General features: G+C 42.8%; 1 protein-coding gene across 2 annotated transcripts in view; it reads left to right on the top strand.

Moving 5' to 3' along the window:
• The first annotated feature begins 5,457 nt into the window (after positions 1-5,457).
• CACUL1 (CDK2 associated cullin domain 1) overlaps positions 5,458-19,230 on the top strand; it is a 55,436-nt gene continuing 41,663 nt past the window's right edge. The window contains exon 1 of one of the 2 annotated variants that reach the window (XM_084754411.1): positions 5,458-6,103. In XM_084754411.1, the coding sequence (XP_084610537.1) occupies positions 5,755-6,103 (349 nt within the window). In that variant the 5' untranslated portion in view covers positions 5,458-5,754. The remainder of the gene's footprint in view (positions 6,104-19,230) is intronic. The other variant, XM_084754410.1, reaches the window with a different exon arrangement.

A 19,230-nucleotide genomic window follows, 5' to 3' on the forward strand; every position in this document is an offset into this window, starting at 1 on the left:
GATGTTAAATAACAAGGAGGGCCTGGGGCAGATGCATGAATCCCACTCAGAGGGGGAAATAGAACAGACAGAGGAAGTGCTTGATGAGCAGGAACAGGATAGGAGAGGGGGTGCTTAGGGAAATGGGGGTGGGGGATCTGATGCGGGGAGGTGGAGGAGCAGGAGGGCAGAGGGCTTGCAGAGAGAAATGGATCAAACTTCTGAAGAGTCTGATGCCAGGTGGTTTATTAAAAGCATATTTAAACACAGGCAATAATCATTCCAATTCCAGGTGCAGGATAAAGCTTAAGGCATGACTACATACAGACTCCTTTGCAAAAATACATGTAACCATGAAGATGGGTTCTTCTTTTTAAAAATATTTATTTATTATGTGTACAGTGTTCTGCCTGCAGGCCAGAAGAGGGCACCAGATCTCATTATAGATGGTTGTGAGCCTCCATGTGGTTGCTGGGAATTGAACTCAGGACCTTTGGAAGAACAGTCAGTGCTCTTTTTTTTTTTTTATAAAGATTTATTTATTTATTTATTTATTTATTTATTTATTTATTATGTATACAGTATTGTGCCTGCATGTACACCTGCAGGCCAGAAGAGGGCGTTATATCACATTATAGATGGTTGTGAGCCACCATGTGGTTGCTGGGAATTTAACTCAGGATCTCTATAAGAGCAGTCAGTGCTCTTAATCTCTGAGCCATCTCTCCAGGGCCCCTGAAGGTGGGTTTTATAGCTTAAGGCCTAAGATCCAGTGTGGTCTCTGCACAGATGGCATAGAGGAGAGCAGGCTATAAAGTACATGTGACATCCCCCCTAACAATGGGTTCTATTGAGGAGGCCTCATTAAATCTAGCTGACTCCATGACAGGCTTTAGTTTCTTGTTAGTTCAGAACATGCCTGAATCTCCATTCCTCTGAAATGAGCTCAGTAGTCACTGGAAATACTGCAGAAAGATGGGCAGCCAACCAGAGATGGCATAGCCATCTGGCCAGAGAAAGATAAGTTTGTTTAAAGGATGGCTATCCTGACTGCTTTAGAAAGATTTACTGCTGGTCTGGAAATCTCTTGTGTTATGATTAACTCATGACCACTGACTAAATTCATCTGCATTTTTTAGTTTAAATGCTCCATTCATGTTGAAGATTACCTAACCCCTTTTGGAATTCCCTGAGATGCCCTTAAAAAGAGCCTGCAAGCTCACCTTGGGGTCACTGTTGTGGCCGAAGAATAAACACTCTTCGTTGCTAGCATACTATTTGAGTCTGGGTCTTTTCATCAGAGCATTCAGGACCCTAAACTATTATCTGGGAGCTAAAGATAAAGGTCTAATGGAGGGAGAGTCTGGGATAATCTTTCTGAAGGATTTAGGTGAGGCCTAGCTCTACAAATAGCAAAAGGTCACCAGGTTGTAAACAACACCCACCAGATTGTAAACAACGTCCACTCCTAGCTCTCTGGGTGAAGTGCAGGTATTTCATCTCCTTCATTGAGATGACATCCCTGTGTATGTAACACTCCTGGTTTCCTTGGTGCTCTGTATGGGAAAGGACCTTTGTGCACACAATGGTGCTTGTTGTAGAGACAAATAATTAATTAGAAGACACATAGAAGATTAAAGAATCCATGGTCATCTCCTACCCCAGACAAACTACTATGGGTGTTTTAAATTAGTGATCTCTTTAAGTATACAAATGTAGCTGGTTGTTGGATACTTCGTGGGTTGCTCCACCCTTCTCCACCCCTCTGCTTCCACTCTTTCAAGCCCCTAACACTAGATAAGAAAGAAAAAGGGATAGAGAGGAAAGTAAAGAGACACCTATAATAAGGGAATAAAGTCAGTGGAAGAAAGGGGGTGATGACAACAACAACAACAACAACAACAACAAAAAGCTGTGCGAGGTGGCACACGCCTGTAATCCCAGTACTCAGGGAGGCAGAGGCAGGCAGATCACTGTGAGTTCAAAGCCATCCTGGTTTACAGAGTGATTCCAGGAAAGGGAAGGCCACACAGAGAAACTCTGTCTCAACACACACCAAAAACAAAACAAAAAAACCCAAAAAGGGGTGACATTGTCTTTAGATTTCTTCCTGCAGGTTAGGCATGTCAAGTTCCTTGGTGCAAGTTTGATCTTTCCCATTAGAATACCTAATTTCTTTTTCTTCTTTGCACACGACTACTTAACAAACCATGTTCAACAACAACCACAATAACCAACAACCCACCCACCTCTTAGGGCTGTAGCATTTATATCCCCTCTGAAAAGTCCCCACAATTCCAAACATCACACAGTAGCAGAAACTATCTGCAGCTGGCAAAACCATGTCCCCGAGAGAGCCAATCACAGGCAGCTGATGTGGATAATCTGAAGCTGTCTCATATCCCACGCCTGGGATTAAAACTAAAACATATTCTGTGTTTTTTTAAAAAACCAAACTCAAAATTGTCATCAAATACAGACTTGAAAATATATTTTACAGGTATATATGTTCTGCTTTAATAAAACTCACATCATAGAGGGAAACAGAAACAAACAAACAAAAAACACACAAAAAGGTTAACTTCTGGGACAACGGAAAGGTATAATAGTTATTAGCCCAGGCCCACTGTTCCTGATATTATTGTAACTTTCTCTAAATACAAAACAAACCAGCAATGGTTTTAAGTTAATAACTACTAAAGAGTAATATACCTGTATTAGTCAGGGTTCTTTAGAATCACAGAACTTATGGAATGAATGCTTCCCCTCTCTCTATCTACACACACACACACACACACACACACACACACACGTATATATGTATATACATATACATATATACACACACATGGAATTTATTGGAATGACTTACAGACTGCAGTCCAACTAATCTAAGAATGGCTACCTGTGAATGGAAAGTGCAAGAATCTAGTAGCTACTTGGCCCCACAAGGCTGTGTATCTCAGCTCCATCTTCTGTATATGCTAATCCTGTGCTAGCAAGGCAAGGGAAGCAGGCAACGGTAATAACCTTCCTTCTTCTATCCTCTATATAGGCTTCTAGCAGAAGGTGTGGCCTGAATAAAGGTGTGTCTTCCCACCTCAGCCGATCACCGGTGTGCCCACATATCTGGATTGCAGTTCATCCCAGATATAGTCAAGTTGACAACCAGGAACAGCCAGCACAACACCTGTAACTTAACAATGGCTCACAAAGTTCTAAACAAGGAGTCAGTTATGACATACCCATTCACTTTCCCTTCAGTGTTTCTTACCCACGATCCACCCATAGACCCATTACCCATGACCACCTACAGACCCATTACCCACGACCACCTACAGACCCATTACCCACGACCACCTACAGACCCATTACCCATGACCACCTACAGACCCATTACCCACGACCACCTACAGACCCATTACCCATGACCACCTACAGACCCATTACCCACGACCACCTACAGACCCATTACCCACGACCACCTACAGACCCATTACCCATGACCACCTACAGACCCATTACCCATGACCACCTACAGACCCATTACCCATGACCACCTACAGACCCATTACCCATGACCACCTACAGACCCATTACCCATGACCACCTACAGACCCATTACCCACGACCACCTACAGACCCATTACCCACGACCATCTACAGACCCATTACCCACGACCACCTACAGACCCATTACCCACGACCACCTACAGACCCATTACCCACGACCACCTACAGACCCATTACCCATGACCACCTACAGACCCATTACCCACGACCACCTACAGATCCATTACCCACGACCACCTACAGACCCATTACCCATGACCACCTACAGACCCATTACCCATGACCATCTACAGACCCATTACCCATGACCATCTACAGACCCATTACCCATGACCACCTACAGACCCATTACCCATGACCATCTACAGACCCATTACCCATGACCATCTACAGACCCATTACCCATGACCGCCTATAGACGCTATCAAGGATTTCTTTGGTCCAACCTGTTGTTAGTTTTTTCCATAATGTTTAAACAATGAAACCATTATTATTTTTGTTGTTGTTGTTTTGTTTTTTAAGACAGAGGTTTCTCTGTGTAGCCTTGGCTATTGTGACCTGGTTTTGTAGACCAGGCTGGCCTTGAGCTCACAGAGATCTGACCACCTCTGTCTCTCAAGTGCTGGGATTACAGGCCGGTACCACAGAGCCTGCCTGAAACCTTTATTATGTTATTTGAGTATTTTAACAAACTACACATGAAAAGTTCAGTATTTACCAGTGTGCTGGGAAAAAATTCTTTGAACAGAGCCTTACTAGCAAAGTTTACTATAATTGTACCAGTCTCATCGGTTCTAAAGGTTTTCATTATGACTTTCAGATTGATGAGTTGATCAAAGAAATACAACGGGGACATGCTGGGCGTGGTGGCACACGCCTTTAATCCCAGCACTAGGGAGGCAGAGGCAGGTGGGTGGATGGCTGTGAGTTTGAGGACAGCCTGGTCTACAAAGAGTGTCCAGGACAGCCAAGGCTACACACAGAGAAACCCTGTCTCGAAAAACCAAAACCAAAACTAAAGCAAAAAACCACAACGGGTATGTACTAGTTACTGTTCAGTTAATGGTTTCTAACTGCACAACGGTCAGAGAATGTGGTTGTTATGTCAGTCCTCAGACACAGACACTTGCTAAGGGACACAGTGTTTATCTTTTGCAAATGTTTTACACATTCTTGGGAAGAATACATATTGAGCAATTTTTGAAGCAATATTCTGTACTTCTCAGTTTGGCGTACCCAGGGCTAAAAAAAAAAAAAAAAAGGCACACACTAACAGTCTAGCCCAGTTAGAGTCTGTACCCAGGGCCTACTGCGACCCTGTACTTTCATCTCCATGCAAGGGTTGGGGTTGTGAGGTCAAGGCCTGAGTGGCAAAAAGCACGCGTCGGTGGTGGTGGTGGAAGCTCGCTACGGAAAGGCTAGCTAGCAATGGGGCACGATGGGACACTGGAGGCTAAGGAGGGCCGCCTTGAGTTGGAGGCTAGTTTAGGGTACAGAGTAAAACTTTTTTGTTTTGTTGTGTTTTTTTTTTTGAGAGACAGGGTTTCTCTGTGTAGCCTTGGCTGTCCTGGAACTCGCTCTGTGGACCGGGCTGGACTCCAATTTAAGAGATCCGCCTGCCTCTGCCTAGATCGCTGGGATCAAAGGCGTGTGCCACCACCGCCCGACTTTTGAGACTTTTTTTGAAAAAAAGAAAAGAAAAGGAAAAAGGAGGGAGAAAGAAAAGGGAGAAAATAAAAGATGGGGGAAAAAAAGAGAAAAGGGCGGACACACCCAGCACAGCTCCGGGCAACAAGTTAGAGAGCGCGCGTGCGCAGACCGAAGCCCTTTATCACGTACGGCTGGCCGGGGGCGGGGCCTAAGCCGACGCGGGGGCGGGGCGCGCGCAGCTGGGCGGGCCGGCCTGCGCACCACGTGCCTCCCGGGCCGCTCCCCGGAGCCCCTTCCGAACGCCTGTCGAGGCTGCTGTAAAATGTCGTGAGGGACGTCGTCGCTTTGCGGCCGCCTCTCTCAGAACCAGAGCCTGGGAGTGCCCACCTCAAGTCCCTCCGCGCGGTTCCTCTGGCGGGGGTCCTTCTGACGGAGAGCGGAAGCTGCCCGGCGAGGGCCCCGGGCGATGTGAACTCGAGGCGGCTGCTGTGCTCCCAGGCCCCGGGCGCTGAGGTGGGCGGGCAGGTGCCTGGGAGGCCGCGGCGCGGCGGGATGGAGGAGCTCATGGAGGAGCTCCTGGAGGAGGAAGATATGCTCACCTACGAGGCGATGATGGACGACCAGAACCACAACAACTGGGAGGCCGCCGCAGACAGCTTCCGGCAGCCGCCGCCCTCGCCGTCCATCGCGGATCCTGGCCGAGACTCGCCCCCGCGGGCGGGCTCCGTGGACAGGAAGGGCCCCAAGGAGGGGCTCCCGATGGCGCCTCCGCCCTTGCCTGAGCCCAACGGGGTGATCATGATGTTGAAGAGCAGCGACGCGGCCGCCGCGGTGGCCAAGGCGGTCCCCGCCCCCACCCCCAGCTCCACCATCAACATCAACACCTCCACCTCCAAGTTCCGTGAGTTTGGCCTTTCCCCCCCATTCCTGGCCTCGCCGAATCCCCCCCGCCCCACCTCCTTTGTTCCAGGCATCGGTCTCCGGTCTCTCTCTCTCTCTCTCTCTCTCTCTCTCTCTCTCTCTCTCTCTCTCTCTCTCTCTCTCTCTGTATCTCTCTCTCTCTGTCTCTCTCTCTCTCTCTCTTCCTCTTTCCCCTCTTCGTTCTTTTCCACCCATGTTACGAGTCCGCGGCCAGTGTCCGGCCTACCGGCCTGGGCTGCTTGTTATACCTGCGCACGCATCCCTAGATTATGCTTCGGACAACACCTTTATACATTAGCAAGCTTCTGGGAAAATAAGGCAGCCTTAAATTTCGTTAGCGAGAGGTCTTTCGCCCTTTCCCCCCTCCAGCTAGATAGAGAGCAAAATAATCTGACAACTTGTGTTATTGTATTCTTAGCCGCCTGTACTTTAAACAATTCATGAATCTGGACGTTGGACTATATCAACACTTTGTTCTCTGTGACATTTTTGCATCCTGTCACGAAATTTTGAGTCGCTTCTTTACTTAATAGGGACTGCTGATGTATAACAGTCACTTTCCAGAGAAGCAATTCAGCAAGTGGCCATACCCAGGGCCCTGCGGAATGTGAACTTTGTATCGTTCTGCCTTAACACTCAGTTGCAAGCAGAAGACAAAAAGTAACCCCAAAATGTTCACAGTTAGTGTGCTTCCATAGCTAGGAAGCGAATAAGGTGGGTGCTTTTTAGCCTGGGGGTGGGGGTTGTAAAAGGAAGTGACCATTACTGGTAGCTAGGTCCTTGTTAACTGCAAGTTGAAAATGACATCTGTTCATGTAACTGGAGATTTTATTTCTAGTTAACCAATTTTATAATAACATATAACAGCTATAACAGTAATTGCCCTCCTAGCTGTGAGGAGAAAATTATTTGTTCTGATTCAAGTGTGTAGTCATAACCTTAGGAAGAAATAATTATGGGGATAGCATACAACCTTTCTTGCCTTCAAGATACTGCTTTAGGCAGGGACACTTTTGTGTGGGTGTAGATAGGTTTGTATGTGGCATATTTCCTCATATGCATACACAAGACAGTCCTTTACAAAATGCAGTTTGTGTGTTGGCAGTTACATTGTGTAACTAGACCTTATAAGGCAGTGTGATTTACCTTAACTACTGAAGGAAGTTTGGATTAATGCTTAAGTAAAACTTCTTAGATGAGTTAAGAAATGAGCATTAAGAGTAGAAGACTATCAGCCAAACCAAAAGATTCTTTCTTGAGAAGATTAATAACCTTGGGGTTTTAGGAATGCAGCCCAGTTGAGGGTGCTTGCCTAGCACGCTGGACGCCCTGGGTTTGGTCCTGACCTGGTGGCTCACAACTGCAATCCCAGAGCTCTGGAGGTAGAGACAGGAGGATCAAAATTTTCATTTTCCTTAGCTGCATGTCCTGTTAAAGGCCAGCCTGTATGTGATACATATGAGACCCTGTCACAAAACAAAAAGGTTGGCAAGCCATGCAGACCTATTAAGTTGGTCAAGGGGAAAGTTGCAAATAAATGAAAAACAAAAAGACTATTAGAGTTTAAAAAGTTATTATATGGTAATAAATTAGAAAAGGCAGATGAAATATGTCATTGTTAGGGAACAGTTATCAGAAGAAAGTGTGTGCTGAGCTTAGGCTTGTAGTAGTAGTGATGAGGACTTTCCCTTTCAAATCTCTGAGTCCAGATAGTCTTGTACACAAACTCTATCAGACTTCAATAACCTTTCCTTTCTATACATTGTAGAACATAGGGCACAGAAGCAAGACAAAACTAAATCCTCAAGACCATTTTATGGAGTTAGTTCTGAAGCTAGATAAGATTATTAACGTGTGCTAAACCTGTTAGCGTAGAAATGAAAATCCTGTATGCTCTTAGCTCATTAGCTCTAACCACGAATCATGATTCACAGTTTGTCCTAGTGTTTTGCTTTTGTTTTTTGTTTTTGTTTTTTCATATAAATATATTGCTGTAATTTATCTCAGTAGATTGGGGGTAAAATCATGACTTGATGACTTTAAAATGCCAATCAGCCAGCACCTACTTATGATAAAAACTCCGGCCTGGCGTGGTGGCACACGCCTTTAATCCCAGCATTTGGGAGGCAGAGGCAGGCCGATCCCTGTGAATTCAACGCCAGCCTGGTCTACAAAATGAGTCCAGGACAACCAGGGCTACAAAGACCTATAGCTAATAGTAATAATAATAATGGGAGAAAATTTCAATATATATCACTCCCCATGGATGCCCCGTATTTCTAGTATTCTTTAACATGTTAAGAAAAGTCCTGGTTGCTGGCATGGTGGCTCACACCTTTAATAACCCCCACAGGGGAATCTTTATGAGTTCTAGGTCAGCCAGGGTGGCATAGTGTGAGACCCTTCTCTCAAAAGCAAAAACAACAGACCCTTTACAGTAATATCCTTTATCAACATCTATTGAAACCAATAGAAACTCAGGGTAGATAGATTTAGGTGGAAAAGATAATATTTATACTAGTAGCAATAGTGTCAAAAAATAAATGTCTACATAATAGTTCAACAAAATGAAAGTGTCAAGCCAGGTGTGGTGGCGCACGCCTATAATCCCAGCACTTGGGAGGCAGAGGCAGGTGGATCGATGTGAGTTCGAGGCCAGCCTGGTCTACAAAGCGGGTCCAGGACAGCCAAGGCTACACAGAGAAACCCTGTCTCAAAAAACAAAACAACAACAACAACAAAAAAAAAACAACAAAAAAACCCCCAAAAAACCAAAAAAACCAAAAAACAAAAATAAAGTGTCTGTAAGTAAAATAACCCCCAAATACACAAGACTTTTAAAGCGAGACAGTGAAATTTTAATAAGGTACTAAGGAGGCATCTAGCTAAATGGTTCAAGTTTCCATGTTCTTGAATCAAATTATTATAGGAATACCCCTTTTCTCTGTTTGAATCTAGAAATTCAATTTAAATATTACCAATATTATGTTTGATTTGTTGACAAACTAAGTATTGTTGGCTCCAGGACTTCTGACAGTGCTGGCTCTGTATTGTCAGTCTTAAAGTTTAACCTGTCTGTGTCTTTCATTTACATGTGTCTTTGGCTTTTTCAGGTGGTTTCTAGTCTTATGAGACTGTTCAGAGCTGATGCTTGTTTCTTAGGTTGTTTGTTTTGCTGTGTTTAAAGATATCCCTGTGAACTTTGGATATGTATTCTGAATTTTCTCTCCCTGATGCTTAGTGTTTTCTGAAGGGTAGATGTTTTTAGTTCTGATGTTAACTGATTTTTATCAGTTTTTTCTTCTATGGCCTGTCCTTTTTCTATCCTGAGAAATACTTGTGTAAGTCAAGGCCAGGAAGATTTTTTCCTATATTGTGGGTTGAGCTTCTAATCTGTGGCCTGAAGTGTGTACAGTGTGAAAATGACATTCCTTTTCCTCATACATGTTCAGTTATGCCAGAAATATTTGTTAAAAAACTACCCTTGTTATTTTGGCTCTTGTAGGAAAGTAACTGACAATATATGTATGGGTTTAAGTTCTGTTTACAAACCCCTTATATGGTATATCATGTTGGGTTGTTGTGTGAGGAGCTAGGTGTTTTTGTATGGTGGAACACCTGTCTTTATCCTTGGTGGTGTCCTGTATCTTGAGATTTCAAGGTTCATTGTATACTGTATCTTTTCCAGTTAATTTGTTTTTAACCTAAAGTGCTTTTAAAAATATTTACTTGTGGCAGCCTCCATCCTACCTTCTTTCCTTCCTTCATTTCTCCCCATCCCCTTTCTGTTTTCTTTCTTTTCTTTGTTTTGTTTTATATTGTCTCCCCCCTCAAAAAAAAAAAAAGGTTTCTCTGGACTCAATTTGTATTTGATAGGCCTCTAACTCAGAGATTCACCTGCATCTACCTCCCCCTGTGCTGGGATTACAGATGTCCAGCCTTTTCTGGTTTTTGGAGATAAGGGTTTCCTTTTAGCCATGGCTGTACTGGAACTCATAGACCCTGAACTCAAGAGATCCATCTACCTCTGCCTTTGAGATTTAAAGAATGACCACCCTGCCCAGCACGATTTTCTCATTAGCATGGGGAGGGATCATGAGCCCCCTCCCTCCAGTGTCTTTGTTTCTTTTCTTTTCTTTTTTTTTTCTTTCTGGTTTTTCAAAACAGGGTTTCTATGTGTGGTCTTGGCTGTCCTGGACTTGCTTTGTGGATAGGCTAGCCTCGAACTGACATTGATCCACCTGCTGGGATTAAAGGCTTGGGCCACCACACCTGGCATGTGTCTTTGTTTCTTTTCTTTTTTTGGTTTTTCGAGACAGGGTTTCTCTGTGGATCCTTGGCCTTCTTGGACTCACTTTGTAGACCAGGCTGGCCTCGAACTCACAGCGATCGGCCTGCCTCTACCTCCCGAGTGCTGGGATTAAAGGTGCCACCACACCCGACTGTGTCTTTGTTTCTTATCTTGACTGTCCTGAGTTGTTCTCTCTGTGATATTTCCCTCGTTTTTGGATACTTTTAAAATTTCCCATTTTCTTATTTACTTACTTACTTATTTATTCATTCATTCATTCTGACAGGATCTCTTTTGGCCCACACTGTCTTTGTACTCACTTTGTAACCAAGGATGACCTTGAACTTCTCATCCTACTGTCTCCACCCAGGGAGGTCTGGGATTGTGCCCAGTTTATACCTGCTGATTGTCTAACCCAGGCCTTCTGAAGCACTCTGCCAGCTGAGCCACATCTCTGGCCCTGCTTTATCTTTCTCAGTGTCAGCAATTTGACTGTGATGTTTTTTGTGAGCTTTTTGGGTTTAGAATTTGTCAGATTGTCTCCCTTACCCCCCAATCCCAGTTCCACTTGGTGGATTACTTCTGCCTTATGAGTAGTGAAACATTTCACTTCCCTTTTTTTTGTTTGCTCTTTGTACAAAGATAGTTCTCTAAAAACTGTGTGTGTGTTCTAGAGGATGATGACTTTATGGAGTTATTTCTCTGACTTTATGTGGGTCCTGTAGACTGAATTCAGGGTGCCAGGCTTACAGGTAAAGTTTATGTGCTGAGCTATCTGGTCAGCCCACAAAGATAGTTTTCTGTTTTGTTTTGTTTTTTTCTGTTTGTTTTTGGTTTTTCGAGACAGGGTTTCTCTGTGTAGCCTTGGCTATCCTGGACTCACTTTGTAGACGAGACTGGCCTTGAACTCACAGCGATCCACCTGCCTCTGCCTCCCTAGTGCTGGGATTAAAGGTGTGCGTCACCACTATGCACAGCATACCACAAAGATAGTTTTTGTTTTTGTGAGACAGGGTTTCTCTTTGTAGCCTTGGCTGTCCTGGACTTGCTTTGTAGACCAGGCTGGCCTTGAACTTGCATAGATCCTCCTGCCTCTGCCTCCTGAGTGCTGGGATTAAAGGTGTCACCACTGCCCGGCTACTTACTGATCTTTTAATTTTTTGTATCCAATCTGTTCATACAGATTTATATGGGAATTCTGACTGGTGCAGGCTGACATCAAGTCTAGGTGTTGTTAATTGAGCAAATCTTAGGTGTATGGTGAGCAGAGACTCTTCAGCAAGCTCACCTCTGAGGACTTGGATGTACAGTAGCTCCGTTGGTGTTCGGCCCTCTCAGGGTCCGTTCCACATGGACTCCCAGGTTCCTGTCAGTATCGGTTGTTGAAGTCCTGTAGGTTCTTACGGAATGTTACTCACCTCTTTTTCATTACTTTTGGGGAGAAACTGAGATAGGTAGACATAGAGTTAGCAATTTGGGGTCAGTCAAACTGGTGACTGACTTCTTTTTCTTGGTTCGGAGCTAGTCAGTGACTAATGTCTTTCTTTCATTTGGAGTCAGCTGGTCTTTCTCATTTTATACCTAAATTCAGAAACCTTTTAAATTCAGAGACTACAACAGGTAGCCAGTAAGGACAGGGGAAGGAGACAAGAGTTTCTTGTCTAGACACTCAGAGCTGGCTGCACTACTGCTGAGTTTTTTTTAAAAGGAAAACTTAAAATGACACCCCCCCACCCCCCCCCCACCCCACCCCCCCACCCCGCTTCTGTAGTCAGGGCTGTAGATCAAGGAATCAGCTTACATGCAAATAGGCTGGCCTCCTTTGGAAATCTCTATAAGCTGAAGTATGCCTGTTTATCTGAGAGGGCTGATGTTGGAGCCCCAAGAGAGAGAATAGATCACTCTCACACACAAACACTCGAGAGAGAATGGATGAGGCAAATGGCCTCAATAAACTTTATTGCCCTGGTTACACTTCTTATACCCTGAGCAAAAGCTCTCTGAGTCAGAGAAAGAATTACCTTATAGTCCAAAGAATTTATCACAGAGACAGATAAACCGTTACAGTGGGAGGGATATTAGTGATTACATGTTTCAGTCTAAGCTAAACATTTCTATATCTACTCTTACATTCCAAGATGCAAAATAGATTTAAAACAACAGTATTTTATGTCATAAACTGAAAAGGCATAAATGATTACAATGAAACAGTTTGTATTTTTTGACATTAAGGTTTGTACTTAATTTAGACATTTCTTGGTAGCCCCACTATTTTCTGAGTTCATAGGACGTTCAGACCAATTTGTATATACTTAAGGTACATACCAGGATTCATTGTGCCATTTCTAGAGTCTCCTCTAGAAGCCACAAATCTCTCTCAAGCCTGTCTCCTAGTGAGGCATCTGGAGGTCCACAAATGTATTTATTGCAGCTATAAACTTTCAATCGACTATTTGACTTTTTAACTTCTAAAATAGTTTGAATCAAATCAAGATTTCCATTATCAGGAATTAATTCATCTGGACAGCAGTACATCTTCATAAAGATCCTGTAGGAAGTTTGTTCAATTGTTTGTTCATTCATAAATACCATGACAGATTTTTGAGAGGTACAGTAGCACAGAAAAAAGGTGTCAGAGGCTGGAAGCAGTTCTGGGGTGTGTTCAGTACAGACCTTGCAAAGTACTGGACTACCTTCCAGAAAGCCCGCATAACTACTGAGCCCCTTTTTTTCTGAATGGCTTCTGACAATGTATGAAAATACATTTGGCTCCTGACACTGACATGCATGTGCACATATATGAGTGTATATGTGTAGAGGCCAGAGAAACAACCTTAGCCATCATTGATCTGAGGAGACTTAGTGAGCACAGCACTAATAATTCTTGCCCCTAGGTGAGCAGATAACTCATAATATTTCAAATGGAACCTAATGAAATTACTCTTTTTGTTTGTTTGGTTTTTCTTTGTTTGTTTGTTTCTTTCCTCCCCCTCCTCCTCCTTCTCCTTTTCTTTTCTTTTTTGAGACAGGGTTTCTCTGTGTTGGCCTTGGCTGTCCTGACTCACTTTGTAGACCAGGCTGGCCTCGAACTCACAGTGATCCACCTGCCTCTGCCTCCCTAGTGCTGGGATTAAAGGCATGCACCACTGTGCCCCGGCTATGAAATTACTCTTTTTTTCAACTTTTATCTAGAATTTAACTTTTGAATTAAAGCTGGGTGTAGTAGCACACACCTTTAATTCTAGCACTTGGGAGACAGGGGCAGGCGGATCGCTGTGAGTTCAAGTCCAGCCTGGTCTACAAAGTGAGTTCAGGACAACAAGAGCGACATAGAGAAACCCTGTCTCTAAAAAACCAACCAACCAAAGAAAAAGACTTTTGAATTGATTTTCAGTATTAGTTGATTTTACTAAATCTAACATTTGCCTTTTGGTTGTCAGGGCCTATCTTTGAGTTTGCAAATTGGTGGATGGACTCAGCATGTGTTGTTATTTGGTGTAGTAGCTGTGTTTGGCAAGCATCACCATGAATACAGTCCGTTTCCTTTTTGTTTTTTATTTTTAAAAACTGGTATCAAATACAATTTCATTGATAAAGAGAAACCCATTTTGATTTGTATTAGTTTCAAATCCTTTTTTTTCTTTCTCGAGACAGGGTTTCTCTGTGTAGCCTTGACTGTCTTTGACTCACTTGAAGACCAGGCTGGCCTGGTACTCACAGTGATTCGCCTGCCTCCACCTCCCAAGTTCTGGGACTAAAGGTGTGCGCCACCACGCTCAGCTTAGTTTCAAATCTTTTATAAACAAACTGAGTTGTAAACTGTGCAAGTTGCACACTGTAGGTTGTTAGGCACTTGGTAAAGTTGTCCTTGTTCCTTTGCAGTGTGTCTCAGTACTATAACCTGGCCTCATGTCTCCTCCTGGTTTTGCTGACGTTTGGCTGTTAGCCTTTGTAGATCTGTAATACAGTTACAGGTGTTATAATTAGACGTCTGAATGGTGTTTTATTCAGCAAGTGTTTATTGTATGGCCAAGTAGTGTTTCAGCTTCTGAGGTAGACAGATGATCCTGAATGCTCAATTAAAGCTTTGGAGATGGGGTTTCAGATTTTTAGAAGTCTTTAGAGTCTACAGCATTTTGGGTTGAGGAAGGGAGAATGAATACTCAAGATTGATGGTTTGAACTCCTGAACTTCTTCATTTCTCCTATCTTAGCGTATTGGAAATTCTGAAACAGCAGTTTTCATTAAAGATTTTTTGCTGTTATTAAAATTAATAGAAGTTTACGGGGGTGGTGGTGGTGGTAGAGACAGCTTAGTGGTTAAGAGCACTTATTGCTGTTGTAGAAGACCTGGCTTCAGTTCTCAGCACCTACATTGAGTGGCTCATCACCACTTGTAACTACAGTTCTAGGGGATATAACACCCTTCTTTTGGCCTCTGTGGACATCTGCATGAACACATGCAGGCACACACAAATACATACATACATACATACATACATACATACATACATACATATACATACACACACACACATTTATTTATTTATTGGTTTTTCGAGACAGGGTTTCTCTGTGTAGTCCTGGCTGTCCTGGATTCGCTTTGTAGACCAGGCTAGCTTCAAACTCAGTCTGCCTGTCTCCCTGAGTCCTGGGATTACAGGCATGTACCATTGTGCCCGGCTCACAATAAAATTTTAAAAAACAGTTTTACACTTGAAACACACAATTGTGTGGGAAGATAGAATCAGAAGTCTGGAGCAGTGCCCTTATCCTGTTCCTAGAGTTGTTTCCCAGGAGTCAGTTCTTTGATAGAATCAACATATGTTGTGATATTTACCCACACACATATTCATGTATTATGTTATTGTTGCTTGGCTTCCCATGATTAAGGTATTTTGTCTCTGCAGTCCTTTAATACTACAATTTTTGGCTTAAGTAAAAACTGTATTTACTGAAGTGCTAAAAATGTACTCAGATTAGTCTCTTTGATCTAGAACTTTGACATACTTGTGGAACCTACTCTATTTTTATTTTTATTTTTTAAGACAGGGTCTCACTGTAGCCCTCACTACCCTAGAACGTAATGTCATTGCCTTTCAAGTGCTGGAATTAAAAGCATGTGCTAACATGGGTGGCCTGAGCACACCCTTGTAACTTTTCAACAGCTTCATTCAATCCAACAGTTAGTTAGTGACTTAGTTTTTGCTTATGAAGCTGTCAGTTCTCTTTTTCCTTTTGGTTCCTTAGGGTTGAGGTATACTTGTCACTCAGCAGCTGCAGCTTCTTAAGTAGGTATAATGACTGCATGCTGTATATACTTTGCCTTTCTCCTCGTCTCTCTTGTCTTGTTTGTCTGTCTCTGTCTCTCTCTCTCTGTCTCTGTGATGGTAAAGACAAACCTAGGACATGCATGTGCAGGCAAGGCTCCTGCTGCTCAGATACATCCTTCAGCCCCTATGGTTGCATCTGCATTCTTTCTTGGTACATTCCTGTGTGGGTATGCACGCATGTCAGAAGTCTTCCAGTAGGTTCCTCAGAAAGTGTTAGATCTTACCTGGGTTTTTAAAAAAAGAGCTACATTCGTGTAGAGTCGTCTCTGTAGCTCTGACTGTCCTGGAACTCACTATGTAGACATACTGGCCTTAAACTATAGAAATTTGTTTGCCTCTGCTTCCTGAGTATTGAGATTAAAGGCTTGTGACACAGAATTCTTAAGTGAAATTTGCCCTGGAACTTTTAAAATGTTGCACCCTGGCTTTAAGCTTGCTGTCTGCATTGTGGTATCAGATGCTGCTTTGACTTTTGTTCTTTTTTTTTTCCCCCCTTTGGGTTTTTTGAGATAGGGTTTCTCTGTGTAGCCTTGACTGTTCTGGATTCCCTTTGTGGACCAGGCTGGCCCCTGCCTCGCAAATGCTGGGATTAAAGGCATGCACCACCACTGCCCCACTTTGACTTTTGTTCTTGTGGAGGTTTCTGGGATACTTTCTGTTGTAATATGTCAGTATTTATTTTCTTTTACATTTTTCCTGTTCTCTTCATTCTCTTGAATTATTGGTAGACATATAGAATTTCCTGTTAGTGTTGTGGGTGTTTTTTTTATTTTTTATTTTTTTTTTGTCAGCGAGATTCTGCTGTCTTCTGTTTCTCTTAATGATCTGGGAAAGTTCCATGATGATTTCTTTATCCTTCTATTAGATTTTGGCTGTATTTTTAATTTTAGAAATGCCTGGATTGCTTCTTTGTCACGACAGTTTTTAATTATCTTTTTAAGATCATACTTATTATTGTGTGTTTTGGTGTTCATGTTAGCATGCTCTTGTGTATGCAGCACACACAAGGAAGTCAGAGGACAGCTTGCAGGAGTTGGTTTTCTTCTTCCACCACGTAGGTTTCAGGGTTGAATGCAGGTGAGTCTCAGGCTTGTTGGTGAGCACTTTGAGCCTTTTGCCAGCTCTGTTTGCATTTGCTTGACAATAGTTACAGACTTAAAAAAAAAGTTTCTTCTATCCTTTGAATTATCTTTGGCTTTAGCTTGTCATTTTTTATTCTGTTTTTCATATCTGAGTGAAATTTGATCATCCTTCACTGTCCATTCTTACTCAGACTTGAAAAAGACTATTTGGTAGATCTGTGTTTGCATAGACTCATCAGATGGCAAGCTGCTGTTTTGTTGAAGAGCTGCCAAGTGTGAGTATATGAGTGTCTTTCTTTGGGGTGTTTGGTTTCCAAGAAAAGGATCTTCACTCTGAGGAAAAGAAGAGGTGGGTAGGTGGAGTAGGAAGTAGGATATTTCTCTTGGCTGAGGCTCTCACAAGTACAGAGTTAGTGTACAGAGATAGTGGACAGTTATGACCTCTGCGTAGTCTACCAGCTCTGGGCTTCACAAGCCCCTGTCCGCGCATGTATCTGCATAGGTCTTCAGTCCCAAGACTACTCTCCTCTAACTTTTCATTGTCGCCTAGCCTTGTCTTAAATGTTTGCAGGGCTCCCCCTCAGCACCTGTCTTTGTTCCATTTTCAGAGCTCAGACAATTTTGGTTTCAAAGTCAAAGAGTAATCAACCTGTTGAAATGTTAGGAGACAGTAAAAATTTTAATGTGCTGGCATACTTGTAATTAGTGTAATTGAGAGCAGATTTTCTATTTTAGATGCGTGTACTTTGGTGAGAGTTTGAATTAGATGGACTTGGTACCTAGTAAATGTCATAGCCCTGACCATTTCATACATGTACTGTCATGTGGATTTTTGTTTATAGCCGTGTCTCAGGTTCAAATGAGATGGTAGAATTACAGAACAGTGTTGTTCAGTGCCTTTTAGAAACAGATTTCCATTTACTAGTAGCCACTGCATCAAGTGTTGGTTTTCTTTCTTTCTTTCTTTCTTTCTTTCTTTCTTTCTTTCTTTCTTTCTTTCTTTCTTTCTTTCTTTCTTTTTCTTTCTTGAGACAGGGTTTCTCTTGGTAGCTTTGGCTGCCCTGGATTTGCATTGTAGAACAGGCTGGCCTTGAACTCACAGAGATCTGCCTGCCTCTGCCTCCCCAAGTACTGGGATTACAGGGCCCAGCATAAGTGTTGGTTTCTTGAACCATCTTCTGTTGAAGGCATTTCTACCATCCTAGTCTGCTCCTCAGGAAGAAAGTGGGTTATAAGCAGTAGAGCAGTAATGATGTAATTATCTTACAAGCTTTACAGCCTTTCAGTGTCTGGGAAGAGGCACTTCATTTGATTGAAGTAAAAGTATGTTAGATAGCGGCAGGTAGTTGGCTTGTTAGATCCCTAGACCACAGCATGTCTTTTGGGGCAATTGAGTAGCTTAGAATTCCTAAGGAACATGTTAATGAGGACCTGAATAAAATCAAGATGTCAGTGTTATCTGGTGTATGCTTATGTCAGTGTAACTCTAGAACTTACAGGAAGAGTGACTTTATAGTAATCGCAGTAGACATTTTAAGTTCTCTATAGTGTGTTCAAACCCTGAATTTAGATGTCCCTAAATACTCAAAACCTTTATATAGAATTTGGCCAAGCAGAAATATAGCTTCACTAGGTTTCAGATAGTTGCCCTCTTCTCTTGGCAAAGTATATGGTGCAGAGTTGGATTTTTCTCTCCCCACAAGAACATGCTATTTATAGTGGGCAGTTTTTGTTTTTGTTTTTATTTTATTTTATTTGTTTTTTTGAGATGAGGTTTCTCTGTGTAACAGACCTAACTGTCCTGGACTCAGGTTGTAGACCAGGCTGGCCTTGAACTCATAGAGATCCACCAGCCTCTGCCTGCTAAGTGCTGGGATTAAAGGTGTGCTACCACACCCGGCCTCAGTTTTTGTTTTTAAATTGGCCTGTTCTCTAGTAACAACTAATGGTCACTGTTCTGTGTTGCTTTATTTTCTGTTTGTTTTTATTTTGTGATGATTCTCCTACTTCTGCTTCTGCAGTGCTGAGGCTGCAGGAATGCCTCCACATCCAGTTATGCTTTATGTGGTGCTGGGGGCAGACCCAGCAGTTTGTGCCTGCTTGGCAAGTGCTCTCCCAACTAAACTACACCCTAGCCAAGTTATTTTCCTTTTCATCTAGGGATTTTAAATACTTCCATTTGTTTATTAGATATATCATCTTGTTTTTATATATTATCTTGTTTTTGTTCTGACTATTTGCTCCCCTTGTATTATCCTTGGCTGTTAGCTCCTCTGACCAGTACTTTAAAGAGTTCATTCTACCCTGCTTGATGGAGGGAGCGGAACGTTCTGCCTGATGTAATGATGACTGCTTGTTATACTAAGATGAGCATGCTGTGATAGCAAGTGATAATTTTGTTT

The sequence above is a fragment of the Acomys minous genome, assembly GCF_964271855.1.
Source record: "Acomys minous genome assembly, chromosome: 2".
Classification (NCBI taxonomy): Eukaryota; Metazoa; Chordata; class Mammalia; order Rodentia; family Muridae; genus Acomys; species Acomys minous.